This window comes from Clarias gariepinus, chromosome 20 (genome assembly GCF_024256425.1).
Source record: "Clarias gariepinus isolate MV-2021 ecotype Netherlands chromosome 20, CGAR_prim_01v2, whole genome shotgun sequence".
NCBI classification, from domain to species: domain Eukaryota; kingdom Metazoa; phylum Chordata; class Actinopteri; order Siluriformes; family Clariidae; genus Clarias; species Clarias gariepinus.
In genome coordinates this window covers 23,019,407-23,038,405 of record NC_071119.1, presented here as the reverse complement: position 1 = coordinate 23,038,405, position 18,999 = coordinate 23,019,407, and the positions used below count along the sequence as shown (strand labels likewise).

Here is an 18,999-nt window from a genome sequence, read left to right as displayed (position 1 = left end):
GGATTTATGATCTCAAACAGATTACAGTCATTTAGATGTAATAGGCTACAGACGGTGGCTTCAAGATGAAGCTTGAGTGTGTGTGCGTGCGCGTGTGTGTGTGTCTGACAGAGACACAGTGAGCGCACTGCCACTAGCTGAACACACACGCTGAATTAAACATTACAGAGATCCGTCTGATTTATTGGGGCAATAACGGCGCCCTCATTACGGAAAGAAAAGAGCGCGAGGGATAAAAAACGTCTATGTCACGCACCGTGTGTGTGTGTGTGTGTGTGTGTGTGTGTGTGTGAGAGAGAGGAAGAGAGAGAGAGAGAGAGACGCCTCTGGAGTCCTCCATATTGTTTTCTCCCCTAAATTAGCAGCGTGCCTCTGATGGGACTCTGGAGGATGACAGGGCTGTAAATCTGCCGCACTCGTCCCGTCCTCATTCTCACTCCCCCTCTTCCCCTGTGCCCTATCCACCCCCCCACTACACCCTGTCTCCTTCTTCTCCACATCCTCTTTTCACGTCTCGGCTCCTTTCTCCTTTCCTAGGGTGCACTTGTTTCCCATTCCCTTCGCACCTCTTTCATCTCTCCTTCTATCACTTCATTCCCGTCTCCTGTCCTCCTGTCCCCTTTTGGGTTTTTATTTCTTCCTTATTCTGTCCTCACCCTCCCCTTTCCTTTTTTTTTCCCATGAAGCCCCTCTCTAGGGCTTTGCACTTGTCCCCTATTCCTTTTCCGGCTGTGTTACCCTGTTCCCTGTCCACTTCCTGTTTCTATTTCCTGTGTCCTCAGCGATAGATACCACTTCAAAGTCCATCTTATTCCACCATCTTGTTTCCTTTTCCCGTTCTACCCATGTCCTCCCCCCTCCACTACCCTTTCAACTCTCCTCATGTCCCATCTCATGTCCAGTGATCCTCAACACACACCACACCCACACCCACATTTCTCTCGCTCTCTTTCCTACTATAACTACTGTAATGATATCATGGTGGGTATAGAGAGAGAGAGAGAGAGAGAGAGAGAGAGAAGAAACCCTGTGTCTGTGTGTAGCAGTGATTGTGTGTTACACACTGATTGAACCATAAAGTGTTAATTACGTCCCACAACACACTAATTAAATCGCCATTAAATTGCCTTGATAGGAAACTGACGATCTTACGTAGCAAAGCCTCCATTACAGTCACTTCAATTTAAATCTAGAGTGTGCTGGATTGTCCTGGATCAAAATTCTTAGTCAGTTCTTATTTAGTTCTTGGTCAGTTCTTAGTCAGTTCTTGTTTAGTTCTTGATGAATTCTTGGTCAGTATTTGGCCAGTATTTCATAAATTCTTCGTCAGAACATATTTAATTCTGGATCAGTGTTTATTCAGTTCTTAGTAACTACATGCTCATTTCGTAAGTTCTTGGTCAGTTCTTGATGAGTTCTTGGTCAGTTCTTGGCCAGTACTTGTTCAAGTCATGGTCGGAACTTATAAAGTTCTTGTTCAGGTCATGGTCAGAACTTATTAAGAACTTATTTAATTCTGGATCAGTGTTTATTTAGTTCTTGGTCATTTCTTAAGTACTTGGTCAGAACCTTTTCAGTTCTGGTTTACTGTTTAATCAATTCTTGGTCAGTACTTATTAAGTCTGTGGTCATTTCTTAAGTTCTTGGTCAGTTCTTGGACAATTCTTCTTAGGTTGCTGTTCAGTCTTTGATGAGCTCTTGAGTTCTTGGTCAGTTCTTGGACAATACTTATTAAGTTGTTGTTTATTTCTTCATGAGCTCTTGAGTTCTTGGTCAGTAATTACTAAGTTCTTGGTCAATGTTTATTCGGTTCTTGGTCAGTACAGTATGTATTACGTTCTTGGTCATTTCTTAAGCTCTTTGTTAGTTATTCATTACTTCCTGATGAGCTCTTGAGTTCTTGGTCAGTTCTTATTAAGTTCTTGGCTGGTAGTTCTGGGTCAGTGTATCAGTTTTTGGTAAGTAATTATTAAGCGCTTGGTCATTTCTTAAGGCCTTGATCAGAACTTATCCTGTTCTGGGTCAGTTTTTATTCACCTCTTATTTAGTTCTAGAGCGCCCAGATGCTTTAATCATCTACAAACTGTCTTCGGCTTTGCATAAGCTATGGAACATTATGATGTACTCACAAATTGTTTTGACTCTGCTAAACCTGTTCCAACCCCACGCAGAACCATCACAAACTGTGGACCAACTATTAACATTGACACTATCAAGACTTGTCTAGAATTTGCAAAGACTTCCCACTTGCTCCTTTTTTTTTGCATCATGGACCATATAAAATTATTCCTTCATGCCCTGACAGCTCAGCTGTAACACGGTGACCTCCCGGATCCTAATGTTTACGCCTTTTCCTTATGAACATCCTTCTTATAAACATTTAAATCCAGATTGTGATGAATTCTCGTCATTCATCACAGCAAATCGCTTCATCTTCCCTATTTAAGTGGACTGGATTTTCAGTTAGTGACGTGTGGGGCCAGATTTAGTATTTTTTTAAGAAGCTGACCCGCAGTGAGCCGTACTGACCATTTCCCTACGATCTAACGGTCATGAATTCGGCCACGTGTGAAAGTGTAAAATGAGCCACGCCCTCATTATGAATAATTAAATAAGAGTTCAGTCATTCAACTGAACCGAGTCGGGCGTTTTCGGGAGTCTTACAGGTAAGAGAAGTCAGTATGAAGCTGTGTGTGTCTGTGCTACAATGATGTCAAAGGTCATGATAAGACAGTCAGCCGGGACACGACAAGAACATAAATTCATGGGCTCTGGGCCCGCGGGGACGCCGAGATGCGGCACTCCGAGTCTACAGCAATTTCAACTCGCCGTGTCAAAGGTCACGCGCGACGTGTTTCTGTCAAAGCAACGATGACACTCGACAAGAAAGAGAGAGAGAGAGAGAGAGAGAGAGAGAGAGAGAGACGCAAGGTGGGAAAAAAAAGACACACACACACACACACACACAGACAGATGAGTGCACGCTCGGGTAGTCACAGCGAGAGCAGTCGTGTCGACAGTGTGAATAAAACAGCAGTAATAAAGACGACCGAGATACTCAGACACAAACGCTCCTACACACACACACACACCCACACACACTGTTCCTCATTCTCTTTATGACTGTCTCTGATTCTCACTCACTCCCTCAGGGCTGAAGGTTTGACTGAACACAGAAGCGAAGCTGTCAAACCCAGAAGATGAGAGACATCGAAGATGAGTGTGTGTGTGTGTGTGTGTGTGTGTGTGTGTGTGTGTGTGTGTGTGTGTGTGTGTGTGAGAGAGAGAGAGAGAGAGAGAGAGAGAGAGAGAGAAACAAGAACGTAAAGAGAGAGAAAGTGAGATTTGGACTTGTTTTGGTTTGTTTTTCAGTGTAGTGGACAAAATGCAGCACAAACACAAAGCCAACAAACATCCTGAGGACAAAACCGTTACACACTGACTTCATTCTGTGTGTGTGTGTGTGTGCGTGTGTGTGTGCTCGTGTGTGTGCTCATGTGAGTGCCTTTAATATTAAATGAGCTGAAAATAATATTTCTAAAAAATCAATTATCATCAATTAAGTTCATATTTAAACCAATTAACTCAAATACTTAATTAAATAATACTAAAACATATCACCAAATACATTTAAATGTTGTTTATTTAAAAAGTAACATTATAAATGTATATATAGTGCAAATACATAAATAAAATAAACTTTTGTTTACTTTAAAATACACTGCATTTGTTTATTTGTTTGTCCGTGGACATTGTACAATGCTAGCCGCAGCTAACAGGCTAAAGCTAGCAATGATAAATCAGTAATAACGACGAGAAAAACAAGCGCGTTTGGTAATCTCTGGGAGGAAATTCTTCATTTTCTTCCTCATCAGGTCAATAAATCAGCGAGGGAGCGCCCCGTTAGCGTTCCTGCTAAAGTGCGTAAGTGTACATTCGGCTGCCTCCGCACTCGTCTATCTTCCATTAGCGCTCCCTCGCTCTGATTTATTCCCCCGCTCCTGAACGCCATTACACAGAGTGCATGCTCTTACACTGATACTGGAGACTGGAGTCGGGGTGGAGGGGTGGGGGAGGGCTAGAGCAGGGGTGGGGGGTAAAGTGTGTGTGAGTGTGTGTGTGTGTGGTGGAGTGAGTTGGGGTGGCGTGGTTTAAATACACATCGGGATGCTCAGTCATCATCCTAATGCACGATGGGTAAAGAGCATTCTTTTGGAGGAGGAGAAGATCGATCAGATTGTAAATTTACACACAGTCTATTCACTGTTACACACACACAGTGTACTCACTGTTACACGCACACACACACACACACACACAGTGTACTTACTGTTACACACACACACATACACAGTGTACTCACTGTTACACACACACACACACACATACACAGTGTACTCACTGTTACACACACACACATACACAGTGTAAACACTGACACAACGACAGGGTACTCACTGACAAAACGACAGGGTAATCACTGACACGACGACAGGGTACTCACTGACACAACGACAGGGTAATCACTGACACAACGACAGGGTAATCACTGACACAACGACAGGGTAATCACTGACACGACGACAGGGTACTCACTGACACGACGACAGGGTAATCACTGACACAACGACAGGGTACTCACTGACACAACGACAGGGTAATCACTGACACAACGACAGGGTACTCACTGACACAACGACAGGGTACTCACTGACACAACGACAGGGTACTCACTGACACAATGACAGGGTACTCACTGACACAACAATAAGGTACTCACTGACACAATAACAGTGTAATCACTGACACAACGACAGTGATGCCGGGACTGTCCCGGCAGGGTACTCACTGACACAACGACAGAGTACTCACTGACACAACGACAGGGTACTCACTGACACAACGACAGGGTACTCACTGACACAACGCAACGACAGGGTACTCACTGACACAACGACAGGGTACTTACTGACACAACGACAGGGTACTTACTGACACAACGACAGGGTACTTACTGACACAACGACAGGGTACTCACTGACACAATGATACAGTGTACTCACTAACACACCAACAGTGTAATCACCGACACAACGACAGAGTACTCACCGACACAACGACAGAGTACTCACTGACACAACGACAGAGTACTCACTGACACAACGACAGAGTACTCACTGACACAACGACAGAGTACTCAGTAACAATGATATTATGTTATGATAGTACACTATAGTCTCACTGATGCAATGATCTCATTGTCACAGTGTACTTACTGACACAATGATACAGTGTACTCACTGACACAATGATACAGTGTACTCACTGACACAATGATACAGTGTACTCACTGACACAATGTACTCACTGACACAATGACGCAGTGTACTCACGGACACAATGATACAGTGTACTCACTGACACAATGATACAGTGTACTCACTGACACAATGTACTCACTGACACAATGATACAGTGTACTCACTGACACAATGATACAGTGTACTCACTGACACAATGATACAGTGTACTCACTGACACAATGATACAGTGTACTCACTGACACAATGTACTCACTGACACAATGATACAGTGTACTCACTGACACAATGATACAGTGTACTCACTGACACAACGACAGGGTACTTACTGACACAACGACAGGGTACTTACTGACACAACGACAGGGTACTTACTGACACAACGACAGGGTACTCACTGACACAATGATACAGTGTACTCACTAACACATCAACAGTGTAATCACTGACACAACGACAGAGTACTCACTGACACAACGACAGAGTACTCACTGACACAACGACAGAGTACTCACTGACACAACGACAGAGTACTCACTGACACAACGACAGAGTACTCAGTAACAATGATATTATGTTATGATAGTACACTATAGTCTCACTGATGCAATGATCTCATTGTCACAGTGTACTTACTGACACAATGATACAGTGTACTCACTGACACAATGATACAGTGTACTCACTGACACAATGATACAGTGTACTCACTGACACAATGTACTCACTGACACAATGACGCAGTGTACTCACGGACACAATGATACAGTGTACTCACTGACACAATGATACAGTGTACTCACTGACACAATGTACTCACTGACACAATGATACAGTGTACTCACTGACACAATGATACAGTGTACTCACTGACACAATGATACAGTGTACTCACTGACACAATGATACAGTGTACTCACTGACACAATGTACTCACTGACACAATGATACAGTGTACTCACTGACACAATGATACAGTGTACTCACTGACACAACGACAGAGTACTCAGTAACAATGATATTATGTTATGATAGTACACTATAGTCTTACTGATGCAATGATCTCATTGTCACAGTGTACTTACTGACACAATGATACAGTGTACTCACTGACACAATGATACAGTGTACTCACTGACACAATGATACAGTGTACTCACTGACACAATGATACAGTGTACTCACTGACACAATGATACAGTGTACTCACTGACACAATGATACAGTGTACTCACTGACACAATGATACAGTGTACTCACTGACACAGTGTACTCACTACAGTAACTCATGGATACGGTTAACTTACTGACATAAAGACAGTGTACTCACAAAGAGAGCTGGGTCATATCCAGCAATAAGACAGAAAACAGAACTTGTCAAGATCAAGTTAAGACACAGACAATTCTACAGAGATCTGGACAAACACCCATGGCAGGGCAGCGCTGGTCTCAAAGGAGAAAATAATCACAGACCTGGACCACCAGAAGAACATACTGATGTTCTGCTTCAGTATGTTCTTCTGGTGGTAGTATATATACATATACACATACCTGTACAGTGAGGTCAATGAGTATTTGATCACGCTGTGATTTTGCAAGTTCTCTTACTTAAAAATCATGGAGGGGTCTACAATTTTTTAGCATAGGTGCATTTCCACTGTGATAATCTAAAAAGAAAAATCTGAAAATCACATTGTATGATTTTTTTAACAATTTATTTGTGAATTACTGTGTCAAATAAGTATTTAATCACTTGCTTTTCAGCCAGATTTTTGACCCTCAAAGACCTGTTATTTTGCTTTTAAATAGTCCAGCTACACTCTGCTCATGATTCTAAATTAGTAGCACCTGTTCGAGGTCGTTAGCTGTCATAAAGACGCCTGTGCCCCCCACAATCAGCCAAAGTCTAAGTAGATACATGGGGTATCAATGATGCAAAGAATGGTGAAGAATCAGCCCAGAACTACCCAGGAGAAGCTGGTCAATCCCGTGAAGAGAGCTGGGACCATCGTCAGCCCATGTCCAGGCCCGTCTGACGTTTGCCAGGGAACATCTGGATGATCCAGAGAAGTCATGGGAGAGAGTCCTGGTTCAGATGAGAACAAAGTGGAACTTTTCGGTCTTAACTCCATTCGCCGTGTTTGGAGGAAGAAGAATGTTAAGTACTGTATTATCCCAATAATACCATACCTACAGTGAAGCATGGGGCTGGAAGCATCATGCTCTGGGGATGTTTTTCTGCACAGGACGACTGCACTGTATTAAGGAGAGGATGAACGGGGCCATGTATTGTGACATATTGGGCAAAAACCTCCTTCCCTCAGACAGAGCATTAAAGATGGGTCGTGGCTGGGTCTTCCAACATGACAATGACCCAAAGCACACAGCCAGGAAAACCAAGGAGTGGCTCCGTAAGAAGCATACGGACTATTTAAAAGCAAAATAACAGTCTTTGAGGGTCAGAAATTGGGCTAATAAACAAGTGATCAAATACTTATTTGACACAGTAATTCACAAATAAATTGTTAAAAAAATCATACAATGTGATTTCCGGATTTTTCTTTTTAGATTCTGTCTCTCACAGTGGAAATGCACCTATGCTGAAAATTGTAGACCCCTCCATGATTTTTAAGAGAACTTGCAAAATCACAGAGTGATCAAATACTTATTGACCTCACTGTATATATATATATTTATTTATTTATTTTTTCCTTCAGATATGTATAAGGATCTGAAAGTTCTTAAGATACCAGCAGGGCATCTGTCAGACAGTGAAATGCAGACATTGACTTTGCACTTTATGGACACGCTCATGGGCACAACACACACTCCTAACGAGGTGTGAGGATCAGTCAGTGTGATCTCTCGCTCAGATCTAGATTCACTATAAAACTACAAAAAAAAACAGTTGTAAAGAAATAAAGAACTCAGAGAGGAAAGGAATTGTAATAGTATTTTAAACATTTAAACGTTAGATCAAAGCATACAGGGTCTATTCAGTTCTCATCTAAACACACACAACGTGAGAGACATAAAACCAAAAACAGTGGTGTACAGTAGACAAACAAGAGACTAAGGCTATAACTGTGTCTGTGTGTGTGTGTGTGTGTGTGTGTGTGTGTGTGTGTGTGTGTGTGTGTGTGTGTGTGTGTTAATTGGCTCCTCAGGGAAACAGAGTGGGACCAGAGTGAGGGGTGTGGGTGAGGGGTGTGGATCAGACCAGTGTGTAGTACACAAAATGTGTAGGACACACACACACTATATTGGACATCTCAGCCTGTCCATCCTTTTTCTCCAAGTTGTTTTCATTTGTCTTTCTGTACGTCTTTGTTAATCTCTTTGTCTGTAATTCTCTCAGTCTGTCGCTCAGTCTGTCCATCTTTATCTCTCTGTTGTTTTTATCCGACTTCCGTATGAATTTCTCAATGTCTGTCGGTGATTCTCAGTCTGTTTCTCTTTCAGTCTCTCCCAGTTTGCCCAGCTGTTTCTCTCAGACTAAGAGAGACTGGGAGAGAAACAGACTGAGACTCAGACAGAGAGAGAGAGTTGAACAGACTGAGTGAGACGGATGGACAGACTGAGAGACACAGATGGACGGAGTGAGAATCACAGACATGCTGATAAAGGTAGAGGCAGTCTCTTTTAGTCTATACAACTTTCTTTTTTAGTCTGTCTATGATTCTCACTCCATCCATTTGTCTTTATAAGCCTGTCCGTCTGTCTGTGATTCCCAGTCCGTCTCTCCCAGTCTCTCTCAGTCTGTCTCTGCAGCCCGCCCATCAATCTCTCCTAGTCTGTATCTGATTCTCAGTCCGTTTCTCTCCCAGTCTCTCTCAATCTGTCCATCTGTCCCCCTTAGTCCATCTCTGATTCTCAGTCTGTCTCTCTCCCAGTCTCTCTCAATCTGTCCACCTGTCTCTCTTAGTCCATCTCTGATTCTCAGTTTGTCTCTCTAAATCTGTCCACCTGTCTCCCTTAGTCTGTCTCTGATTCTCGATCACTCACTTTCGATCTGTCCATCTGTCTCTTTCAGTTTGTCTCTGATTCTCAGCCCGTCTCTGATTTGTCTCTCTTCCAGACACTTTCATTTTGTCTATCTGTCTCTTTCAGTTTTTCTCTGATTCTTAGTCTGTCTCTTTCAATCTGTCCATCTGTCTCTCTAAGTCTGTCTCGGATTCTGTCTCACTCTCCCAGTCTCTCTCAATTTTTCCAACTGTCTCTCTCAGTCTGTCTCTCTCCCAGTCTCACTCAATTTGTCCATCTGTCTCTCTTAGTCCGTCTGGGATTCTCAGTCTGTCTGTTATTCTCAGCCTCTCTGTCTCCCAGTCTCACTTAGTCTTTTCAACAATACAGTGTACTCGTGTCTTTCCAACTGTCAATCTCCAAATAAGATATTTGAAGAGACATTTGGATTATGGCTCTGTGTGTGTTATGTGTGTGTGTGTACCTTGCTCAGATCTCTGTAATTGCTGGGCAGTGTGAGGTCGAGCTCTTCACTGTCGTAGTTGCTGATGATCCAGGGAAACACGGGATACTGATTCAGGTCGTTAAATGTGCGTCCTGTAGATGAGATAAACAACGTGTCACTGATTAGCAGATTCATAGTTTCTCGTTCCGCAGGTTGTCCTAGTGCCACATTTTCTACTTCCTACTCGTATTTCCTCTCTGAACTCAAATCCTAATGAGTTCTACACATCACATTTAAATAAAACTGGTTGAAATAACAGTTATTATTAAACGCATTCGTCTTTGAGCGAGTGTGTGTCTTCACGTGCGTTATCACCTGCAATGGTGTTGAGGAACATGAGGTACTCGAAGTTGGAGATTTCGCGTTTCTGCCAGCGTTGAGTCATGTTGGAGGCTTTAAAGAGCTGTTTAGGAGTCGCTAGAGAAATCCGCCTGCGTGGAGGAGAAAAAGAAACAGTTCAAAAAGGTATTTAGATCCAGAATAGCCGAAGAAGTAAGAGAACTGTATGGTCTAAAGTTCCCGGCGTATGTCCTACATCTAAGATTCTCACCGTGGTCAGAATTTAAAAAAGCCTGACCTTAGCCAAGAAAAAATGCAATCATATGCAACATGCAGGAGAACCAACTTATCGGTGATAAACACATTTGATGTCAGAACTAAATGGCGGCTCACAGCAACAGTAAACCGGTTTCCTTTGGCATTTTAACTACATTTTTCTTGTTAGGGGGTGTTTTTAAAACTTCGCAAGTTTTTCATTTGTGATTTAATTTTGTCCAATTCGATTTTACTAACATGATTAAATTCCTATGATATTGTTATTACAAGATTATAAGTTAAACAACTAAGCTGTTCTAACTGCACCATTTCTGCTATTTTAGGAGAGCGTTATAAAAGGAAAATTAAAGAAGATTTCATGGATATTTATGAACTTTTATGTAATTTTTCAACCCAGAGTTGTAAATGTTCCTGAAATATTATGGAAAATTCCCGAAAATAAAAAATTGGGTAAATAAGTGCGGAATAGTCACAAAATTTCAGAAGAATGCAAAAGAAATTAAATAAATAAATGTAAAAAGAAATGCAGATAATCGCCAAACAATTACATCCTTGCTTTCTGCATTTGTACTTCCCTAAGATGAGTTTACAATGATAAAACAGTAATAAATCTGTGAATTTTGAAGAATCAGTTCTTTAAACTGAGGTTAAGAAATCTTCTGCAAAAGTCATGTTTTGAGGAAAATAATCACAATTTAATAAAAAACGAGGGTCGTCAGGTCAAACCAGGACAGATTTTGGATTGGGTTTAATTCTGGACGGTGGATTTGAGATGCACAGAACAATTTCTGTTGTAACATATACTGCAAATACTGAGAGACGTAAATGGAGAATAATGTAGAGGGTGATATCTGTCTCAAGTTTCACTGCAAATTAGAAATGCGTGTGCACAACAGTGAACTTATTTCCCTACGCAAAGATTGCGAAAATTGAAGGAAATCTAAAAATTTTTTCTGCTGGGTTTTTGGTCTTTTTAAAACGTACTTAGGATTGAAATCTTGCTATGACCTGGCAACCCTGAAGCCATAACAAACAGTCGAATGCTGAATCTGTCTCATTCAACTACAACAGATTCTTCAATAATTAAGATTGAGCCGATGTGTGTTTGATCACGGATCCCAAACCATCCACTTTATACACATGAACCATTTCACCATATGGGAACACACTACTGTTTCAAAGTATATTAAGTGTGTTTGAAGTGTGTGTGTGTGTGAGAGGCAGAAAGAGAGAGAGGGAGCTACTCAGTCATGGACACAAAAATAAATGACCCAGCTTCCCATTAACACAACGCCAAATTAGAGAATTCATCACTGCCAGGGTGTGTGATTACACTCATTAACGCCTGATGGAGCGTTCACATCACTGGAAGAACATTTAAGGAAGGCTGGGGGGGAAAAATAACCTGAGACAGGAACGCCAGAGGGGGGGACGTCAGAGGAATGTCATGGGATCAAGTGAATGGGAACAGTCAGGGAACATAAATAAATAAACAAAACATGCACAAAAGTCATTTTAGGAGAGACTTATGAAAAGAAAAGAAAAAAAGATTTCATGGATGTTAAACTTGTGTAATTTTTTCATCCAGATTTGTTAACAATGTTCCTAAAATATTACGGAAAGTCTGAAAAAAAATTTGGGTAAAAAAAAATAAAAATAAAAATAAAGATTATTATATTATCTAACACATTAAATATGTATTTAATAAATTATTCTATAATTAAAATTATTTTAAATCACTGTAGCTTCTAATACTTTGAACTCCAACTATGATGTCATAGAAAAACTGGATGGGAGCGATCAGGGGAAAAGTACATAAACACAATATTAAAAAAAGTGATTTAAATAAATTTATGCAAAAATACAGTACTGTGCAAAAGTTATGTTTTTTAAATTTTAAATGAAATTAAATAAAGGAAATGGGAAGAAATGTTTTACTGCGACAGGCTGCAAAGTGCGTAAAAATACAATTTAAAAACTGGTTGTTTATCTAAGAACCTTAGCAGCGACCTCATTTCCCCTCTCGTCTGCTCCAACCAATCAACTTTCAGCATTGGCAGTATATATCTTATATATATATATATATATATATATAAATATTATATATATATATATATATATATATAAAAAAAATACATATGATTCATGGGGCACTGTGTGGCTTAACAAACAAAAAACATTCCTCTGAAACTGCTCAGGTACACAGACTAGACTAAAAATAATGACAGACAAAAAGTTGCCAAAAACTAGAAAGCCTAGAGAACTATTCCTCAAGACTGCAATAAAAAATACAAGAATGCCTGACTTTATGGAAACAAAATATGAAGTAAAAAAAATCCTACACAGAACTGTTAACAAAATTATACAGGTATATATACAGTATATAAAAAAATTCAGAACTATTAAAATCCGGAAACATTTTATAAGATAATTGTATGTTAAAAGTCACTTTAATGCACTTAAAAGACCTATCTTTGAATATCAAGTAAAAACAGGGGGAACTCTGGCAAATCTTTAAAAATGTTTCATTTTATGAGGTAGCTAGTAAAGATTTCCCCCCCACATTTGTAGCTTCAAATGGCCCGATTTTAATTCTTTGATTGTTTCTCAGTTCTAAGTTACTTTTTTATGACAAGAATAAAATAAGAATAAGAAAAATTTATAGAGATTAAAATTAAAGTCATTTATACAAATATAAATATTTAATTTGTAACTTTTTTTTACAATATGGAGCAGTAAATAAAATATTAAAGAACACAGAATTTAGAACAAAGAAAACAGAAGAATTTTTTGCTAAAAATGGTAAAACATTGATGGAGGTTTTAAGAGAATTTTAAGAAAAAAAAGTATTAGGAAATATTTGAGAGGAAAAAGTTAGAAGCACATTTGAAGAATTTTGGGCAAGGTTTAAAAAAAAATAAAAATTCCCTGAAATTGAAGGTTACCTTTTAGTGTTAGAAGTAAGTTTAAGTAAAATGTATTTGGTTTAAAGTTTACCTAAAAACTGATTCATAATTGTTGTAACAGCTGAATGTTTAAACAATGACTTAAGTATTTATTTAGTTCAAATGTAAAATTTATATAACATGAAAAATCCTCACCAAAGAAAAGTGCTAAAACTGCGATTTTTTTAAATAATATATATTTTTTTTCATGAAGTCATGTGACTAGGGCTCAGACAGGAAGAGATTCTCCTGAAAGGAGAGACGTACAGCGGCACTGGACACCTTTAATCAAAGTATAAATCACTCTCTAGCAATACTTGAATGCTAAAATGTAACATCAGATCATTAAGGCCTGCATCGTCTTTATTTTATACCTTTATAAAAGTGTGTCTTTTATGTTAACAGGAAAAACCTTAGCGAGACAGGACAAACACATTATTAAGTAACGTCAAGGAAATGATAGGAATGATTTGGAAACTTCTTTTAGAAAAATGTCCAAGGAATGTGACGGGGACAATTTTCAAGGACGTTTACAAAAATGGAAAAAGTTCACGGAATGTTCGGGGGGAAACCTGCAGTGAGCTACGGGGGAACGCTGGGGGGAACGGAGCCGGAGACAGTAGGGGAAGATTCTGGAAATATCACGGCAATAACGAGATGGAATCCGGAGCCAAGAGTGGAGGAATGTGTTGAAAATGTCAGCACACACACACACACACACACACACACACTTCCAATAGAATTAACAAAAAAATTATACAATAATAAATTACTTTTATTATTATTATTATTATTATTATTATTAGATATCAAAAGAGCAGTGTGAGGAACCGCGGCTTTGTTTGTTGTTGTAGGATCTTTAGATTCTACTGAGCTCAGCATATGTGTGTGTGTGTGTGTGTGTGTGTGTTTCCTTTCACTTTGCCCTGCAGGCGCTGTACACCCTCTGTTTACTTCCCAGGCGGGGAGATAAATAAATGATGTGGATTGTGTTTGTGTGAAGCTAATTAGACCGTGGTACACCCCGGCTCCACACACACACACACACACACACATTTAAATAAATCAACACACACACAAACAGAGTTTCAGGCTTTTTTTCTCACGTCAGAACAGTAGTCAACTCAATGTGTCAAAACCACACAGAGCGTATACACACACACACACACACACACACCTGGTCTGTGGGAGGCCGAAGTTAGTGCCGACTCCGACTCTGGGCAGCGCATGAACCACTTTCTTCACCGTCGCGGCGTCGGCGAAGTTAAACATCACCGAGGCTGAAGAGAGAAACAGATAAGAAGCAGAACATCATCAGAGTCATGAAGCCTGTTAGAGGAAAATAATCAACAAAAAAAAAATCTCTCCAGTCCAGCAGGTGGCGGTGTTGCACTGACCGCTTAGTATATTTGATGAAGAAGCATGCTTAGCAAGTACTTTTCAGAACAAGTTTGTATTTCCTGTAAAAAGAATGCTTCTCTATCCATCATCTGAATTAATAAGCGTTTGGTGCAACACCGCCACCTGCTGGACTGGAGTGTGAACCGAAAGAGCAGCAGGAATGACGATACCCTCTTTTGTACGAACATTTAAACAGCAGCACATGCTTTAAAAATATTTTTTTAAAGCAATTCATCAGACCATTTAACATTTGTAAGAACGCTAACTGAAAACAGCGCGACTCGATTCTGAAGTGAAAAGTCATCAGTCGAATCGTTAAAAACGATGGCAGAGCTTTATTTCTGACACTGGAGACTCCTTCTTACTGATAATATCAGCTGGTTACTATAGCAACAACGACGTACTAAAGGCAAGGAACAGTCCTCCAGGCTTCCAATCCCTGTACCTGGATGTTTTTTTTACAAATCATTTGAGCATAAAACCGATCTAACTTGAGAAACAAGCGAGGATGATGATGGTTTAAACAGACGAGAGGGGAAATGAGGTCGCTGCTGGGGTTGTTACATAAACAACCAGTTTTTATATCTATAGCTGTTTTGCAGTCAAACATTTTCTCTTAATTCTTTAATTTAACCTACATCATTGAAGATAAAGGACTGTATATGAATATATCTCGATTGTAAACTCTTACTCCGATTGGCTAAGAAGATCTCCAGCGCTGTGTTCTGCAGGAGGTACCGCCGCGAGAAGATCGCTCGGATCTCTGAGAACATCCACTTCCCGTGTAGTCCGTCCGCATACGGCAACAACTAAGAGACAGAGACAGAGAGAGAAAATAGTGGAGGGATGAGTGAGAGACACAACAACACAAAAACAAACAAAAAAAAAAATCTAAGAACCGGGCATGACTTGCTTGAGGATGTGAAGAATACAAGAGGAATAAAACACTCAGTGTGTGACTTTTACGGAAAAAGAATCGAGGACACAATGATGTAATGGATCAAGGACACAATGATGTAATGAGTTAGAGTTGATTAGTTTCCTATAACAGCACAACTCAAGAAAGTGTTTTATTTCTCTTATACTACAGCTATACTTCAAGATTACAGGGTTTTTTTTTCATGTCATGTTTTTTTTTCTTTTCTTCAAAACAACATCCTCTTTAGTAATGTTACAGTGATGATAAACAAACCCTGGACACTGGAGACTCCTTACAAAAAACAAAAAAAAATTAAAAAGCAGCACCTACCGACCAATCAGAACGCAGGATGCAACAGATTGAGAATAAGAGAGAGAAGTTGACGTGTGGAGGTGTGTGTGTGTGTGTGTGTGTGTGTGTGTGTGTGTGTGTGAGATCATTCATCACGGCGCGTGCACCCGGTCGGCGGCAGCACGATGGATGTGTCTTATTGATCAACCTTCACCAAGCAGAGATTCTTTAAGGAGCCAAACGAGCTCCATTCAGTCTGCGTGAAAAAGCGCACACTCCACTAAACGGTGATCAGTAACACACTCACACACACTCACTCGGGAGAGCCGATCCATTCATAACCGCTCGGTCAATACACACACGACACACACCTTTATCATCCCTTTATCATCAGTACATCACCGCTTGACGGGGAAAGTTCTCGACGCTGCTCTGATCGTCTGACTTAGAACCAGGAAACCGTCCAGAAGATATTGTTCAGGGAGAAACATCAAAGCCTTAAAGGTTTCCTTTCTTCTTTTTATATTCATTCTTTACTTTTTCATCTTCTTTACTTTACTGTAAAATCCATTTATTTCTTTATTTGGCATGAAATAATCAACAAGACTCATCACGTCACCTTTCCCACCATGTGTCTGAACAGAAATGATCAAATTCACTCACTTACTCACTCACACACACACACACACACACACACACACACACAGACGTTGGCTAAACACTACTGCTAAACCAAAAAACCTTAAGAGACCTGTGATTCTAAAAAGAGACTTAATCAGAAATATTTAAATGTGGCAGCTAGCCGACTGACGTTAGCGTTAGCGGTGAGAAGAGCTCATTAAACGAGTAGAGCAGCTGGGTCCCACACACACACACACACACACACACACACAGATGCGTCACGGTTGCTGTCAGACATGTACTCGTGCTCTAAAATCTCAGGAGTTCAATTAAATGAGGATTATAGACGCTACACTATCACCGCTAACATCGCAAACTCTCCTCAAACGCTGACTGAGAAAAATCTGAAAACAAACATGTTAAAAAAAAGAATTGAAAATTACAATACATAAAAATATATACTACATAATACATTTTTTTTTAAAGATTTTTGTGTTATTAGTTTGTGTTTGTTTTACTCAAGTTAGTTTTCTTGAGTTTGTACAGTATATTTAGTTTTTTTAATGTTTATTTTTACTTGAGTTTAATTTGTTTGCTTTTTTTATTTTGTCTGCTGTTTTTTTGTTTTTAATTTATGCCTCGTTAGTTTTTTATCTTTACTTTACTTTGTTTTTGTTTTCTTTTATTGTGTTTTATTTTTGCATTTGTTACATTTTTTTGCCATGTTTTGGGTTTTGGGATTTATTTATTATTATTATTATTATTACTTTTCCTTAGGATTATTTTGTTTTGTTTTTTTAAAGTTTGTTTGCTACGCTATTGTTTCAGTTTTGTTTAGGTTACATTTTTTACATAGTTTCCTTTCATTATGTTTTACATTTGTTTCCTTTTTGTGAGTTTGCAAGGTTTTTTCTTTCAGTTTAGTTGTTTCATTGTTTTCTTACCTTTTTTTGTTTTGTTGCCGTTTTGGACAACTTTTACTTTTATTTCTCTTCTTCTCTTTCACTTAAAAAAAAGTGCCAAAAAACAACACCCTTGGAAAAAAAACAAGTAAAGAAAAAAAACTGATTTCTAAAACAATGTCGCTCAGCTCCTCTCGCTCAGTAAAGCAATCTAGTAGCAGAGGGAAAGGAAAGGTGACCTTTGACCTTGAGTGTGTTCAGTTTCTCTAACACATTCGTGTGAGCGTGTGTGGCGTTGTGCCCTATCTGATTAAATGTAAGTGAATTAAATCAGAGAATAAATAGTGCGCACTCGTCTGAAGTGCCTTTCGAGGATCTGAGGCTCATAAGCGCGGAGCGAGTAGACAACAAAGAATCCTGAAAGTGTGTGTGTGTGCGTGTGTGTCATTGGGAACCACTCGACCTGTTTCGGCGACTGCGTCTGATTTCTGAGTGATGTCATTTGTCTCTGTCAGGCACAGAAATGAGTCTGAGATGAAGAAGGACACATCACACACACACACGCACACGCACACACATGCACACACACACATATACAGTCCTCTTGCCAAAAGAGCCAACATCCTCTAAGCACCTCCACACACACACACACACACACACACACTGGGGACCGCCACTGGAGAGCATGTGCTCCGTCTCTGACAAAACTGAATGGAATTTAATTGAAAATGCAGCGCCACAAAAAAAGGGGGAGAGAAAGAAAGAGAGAACGAGAGAGAGAGAGAGCGACAGACCTATCTATCCCTCTCTTTTTAAGATAAATGAGTGTAAAGAGTGTGTGTGAAGGGCAGCAGGAGCACTGCTGTTTCAGAAACGATAAGAAAAAGCCAAAAAAAAAAGAAAACCCCCACACACAACACCAACAACGCGAGTCATGCGAGTCTCTTCACCGGCCTCGGTGTACAAATACCGAGATGTAGACTTTGATCACATGCTAGCTGTTACTATAGAAACAATAGCACATAATATAATGAGAATTGCAAAAAAAGTCAATTTCGACCTTATACTTAGGAATCGGACACGTTTCCAGGTCAACAGAAGTCTTATGAGCATGTTACAGGCGATTAGAACAGCTAACTGATCTTCGCAGCTGACATTTTATCTTAGCTAATCAGTTAACTATCGTATCAGTCTGGCTAACACGCTAAGTAAGAACGGAAACAGGCAAGTTAGCGTACACCGCTACATGATGAAGCTTGTCTAAAGGCTTCTTCAATAGATGAATGTCCTCAATGTTGTAATCGCTAAACACTTAATCGTTTCAACAAGCAACAAAAGATGAGAAACTTTCTAAACATTCAAAGTTTCTAGGAGACGTCTGGGTGCATCTTTTAGCCGCTGACTGGAAGCCAAGAATATAAAATCTACTTCAAGAAACTTGCTTGCTAGGTCATGTTTTACTACAGAGCATGTTTTTTATTGGATATGTTTAACTAGCAAGGTTTGTTAGCTAAGGAAATAAACAAACATCCTTGAAGTTGTAATCATTAAACTCACGAACATTTCAACAAACAAC

At 39.8% G+C, this 18,999-nt stretch overlaps 1 protein-coding gene across 1 annotated transcript in view; it reads right to left on the bottom strand.

The window, feature by feature from the left end:
* The window catches only part of lrba (LPS responsive beige-like anchor protein), a 225,622-nt gene that overhangs the window by 56,179 nt on the left and 150,444 nt on the right, over positions 1-18,999 (bottom strand). Inside the window, exons 40-43 of the mRNA XM_053479877.1 lie at positions 15,382-15,499; positions 14,467-14,569; positions 10,105-10,220; positions 9,769-9,881 (exon numbers count right to left, since the gene is read on the bottom strand). Coding sequence (XP_053335852.1) covers positions 9,769-9,881; positions 10,105-10,220; positions 14,467-14,569; positions 15,382-15,499 — 450 coding nt within the window. The remainder of the gene's footprint in view (positions 1-9,768; positions 9,882-10,104; positions 10,221-14,466; positions 14,570-15,381; positions 15,500-18,999) is intronic.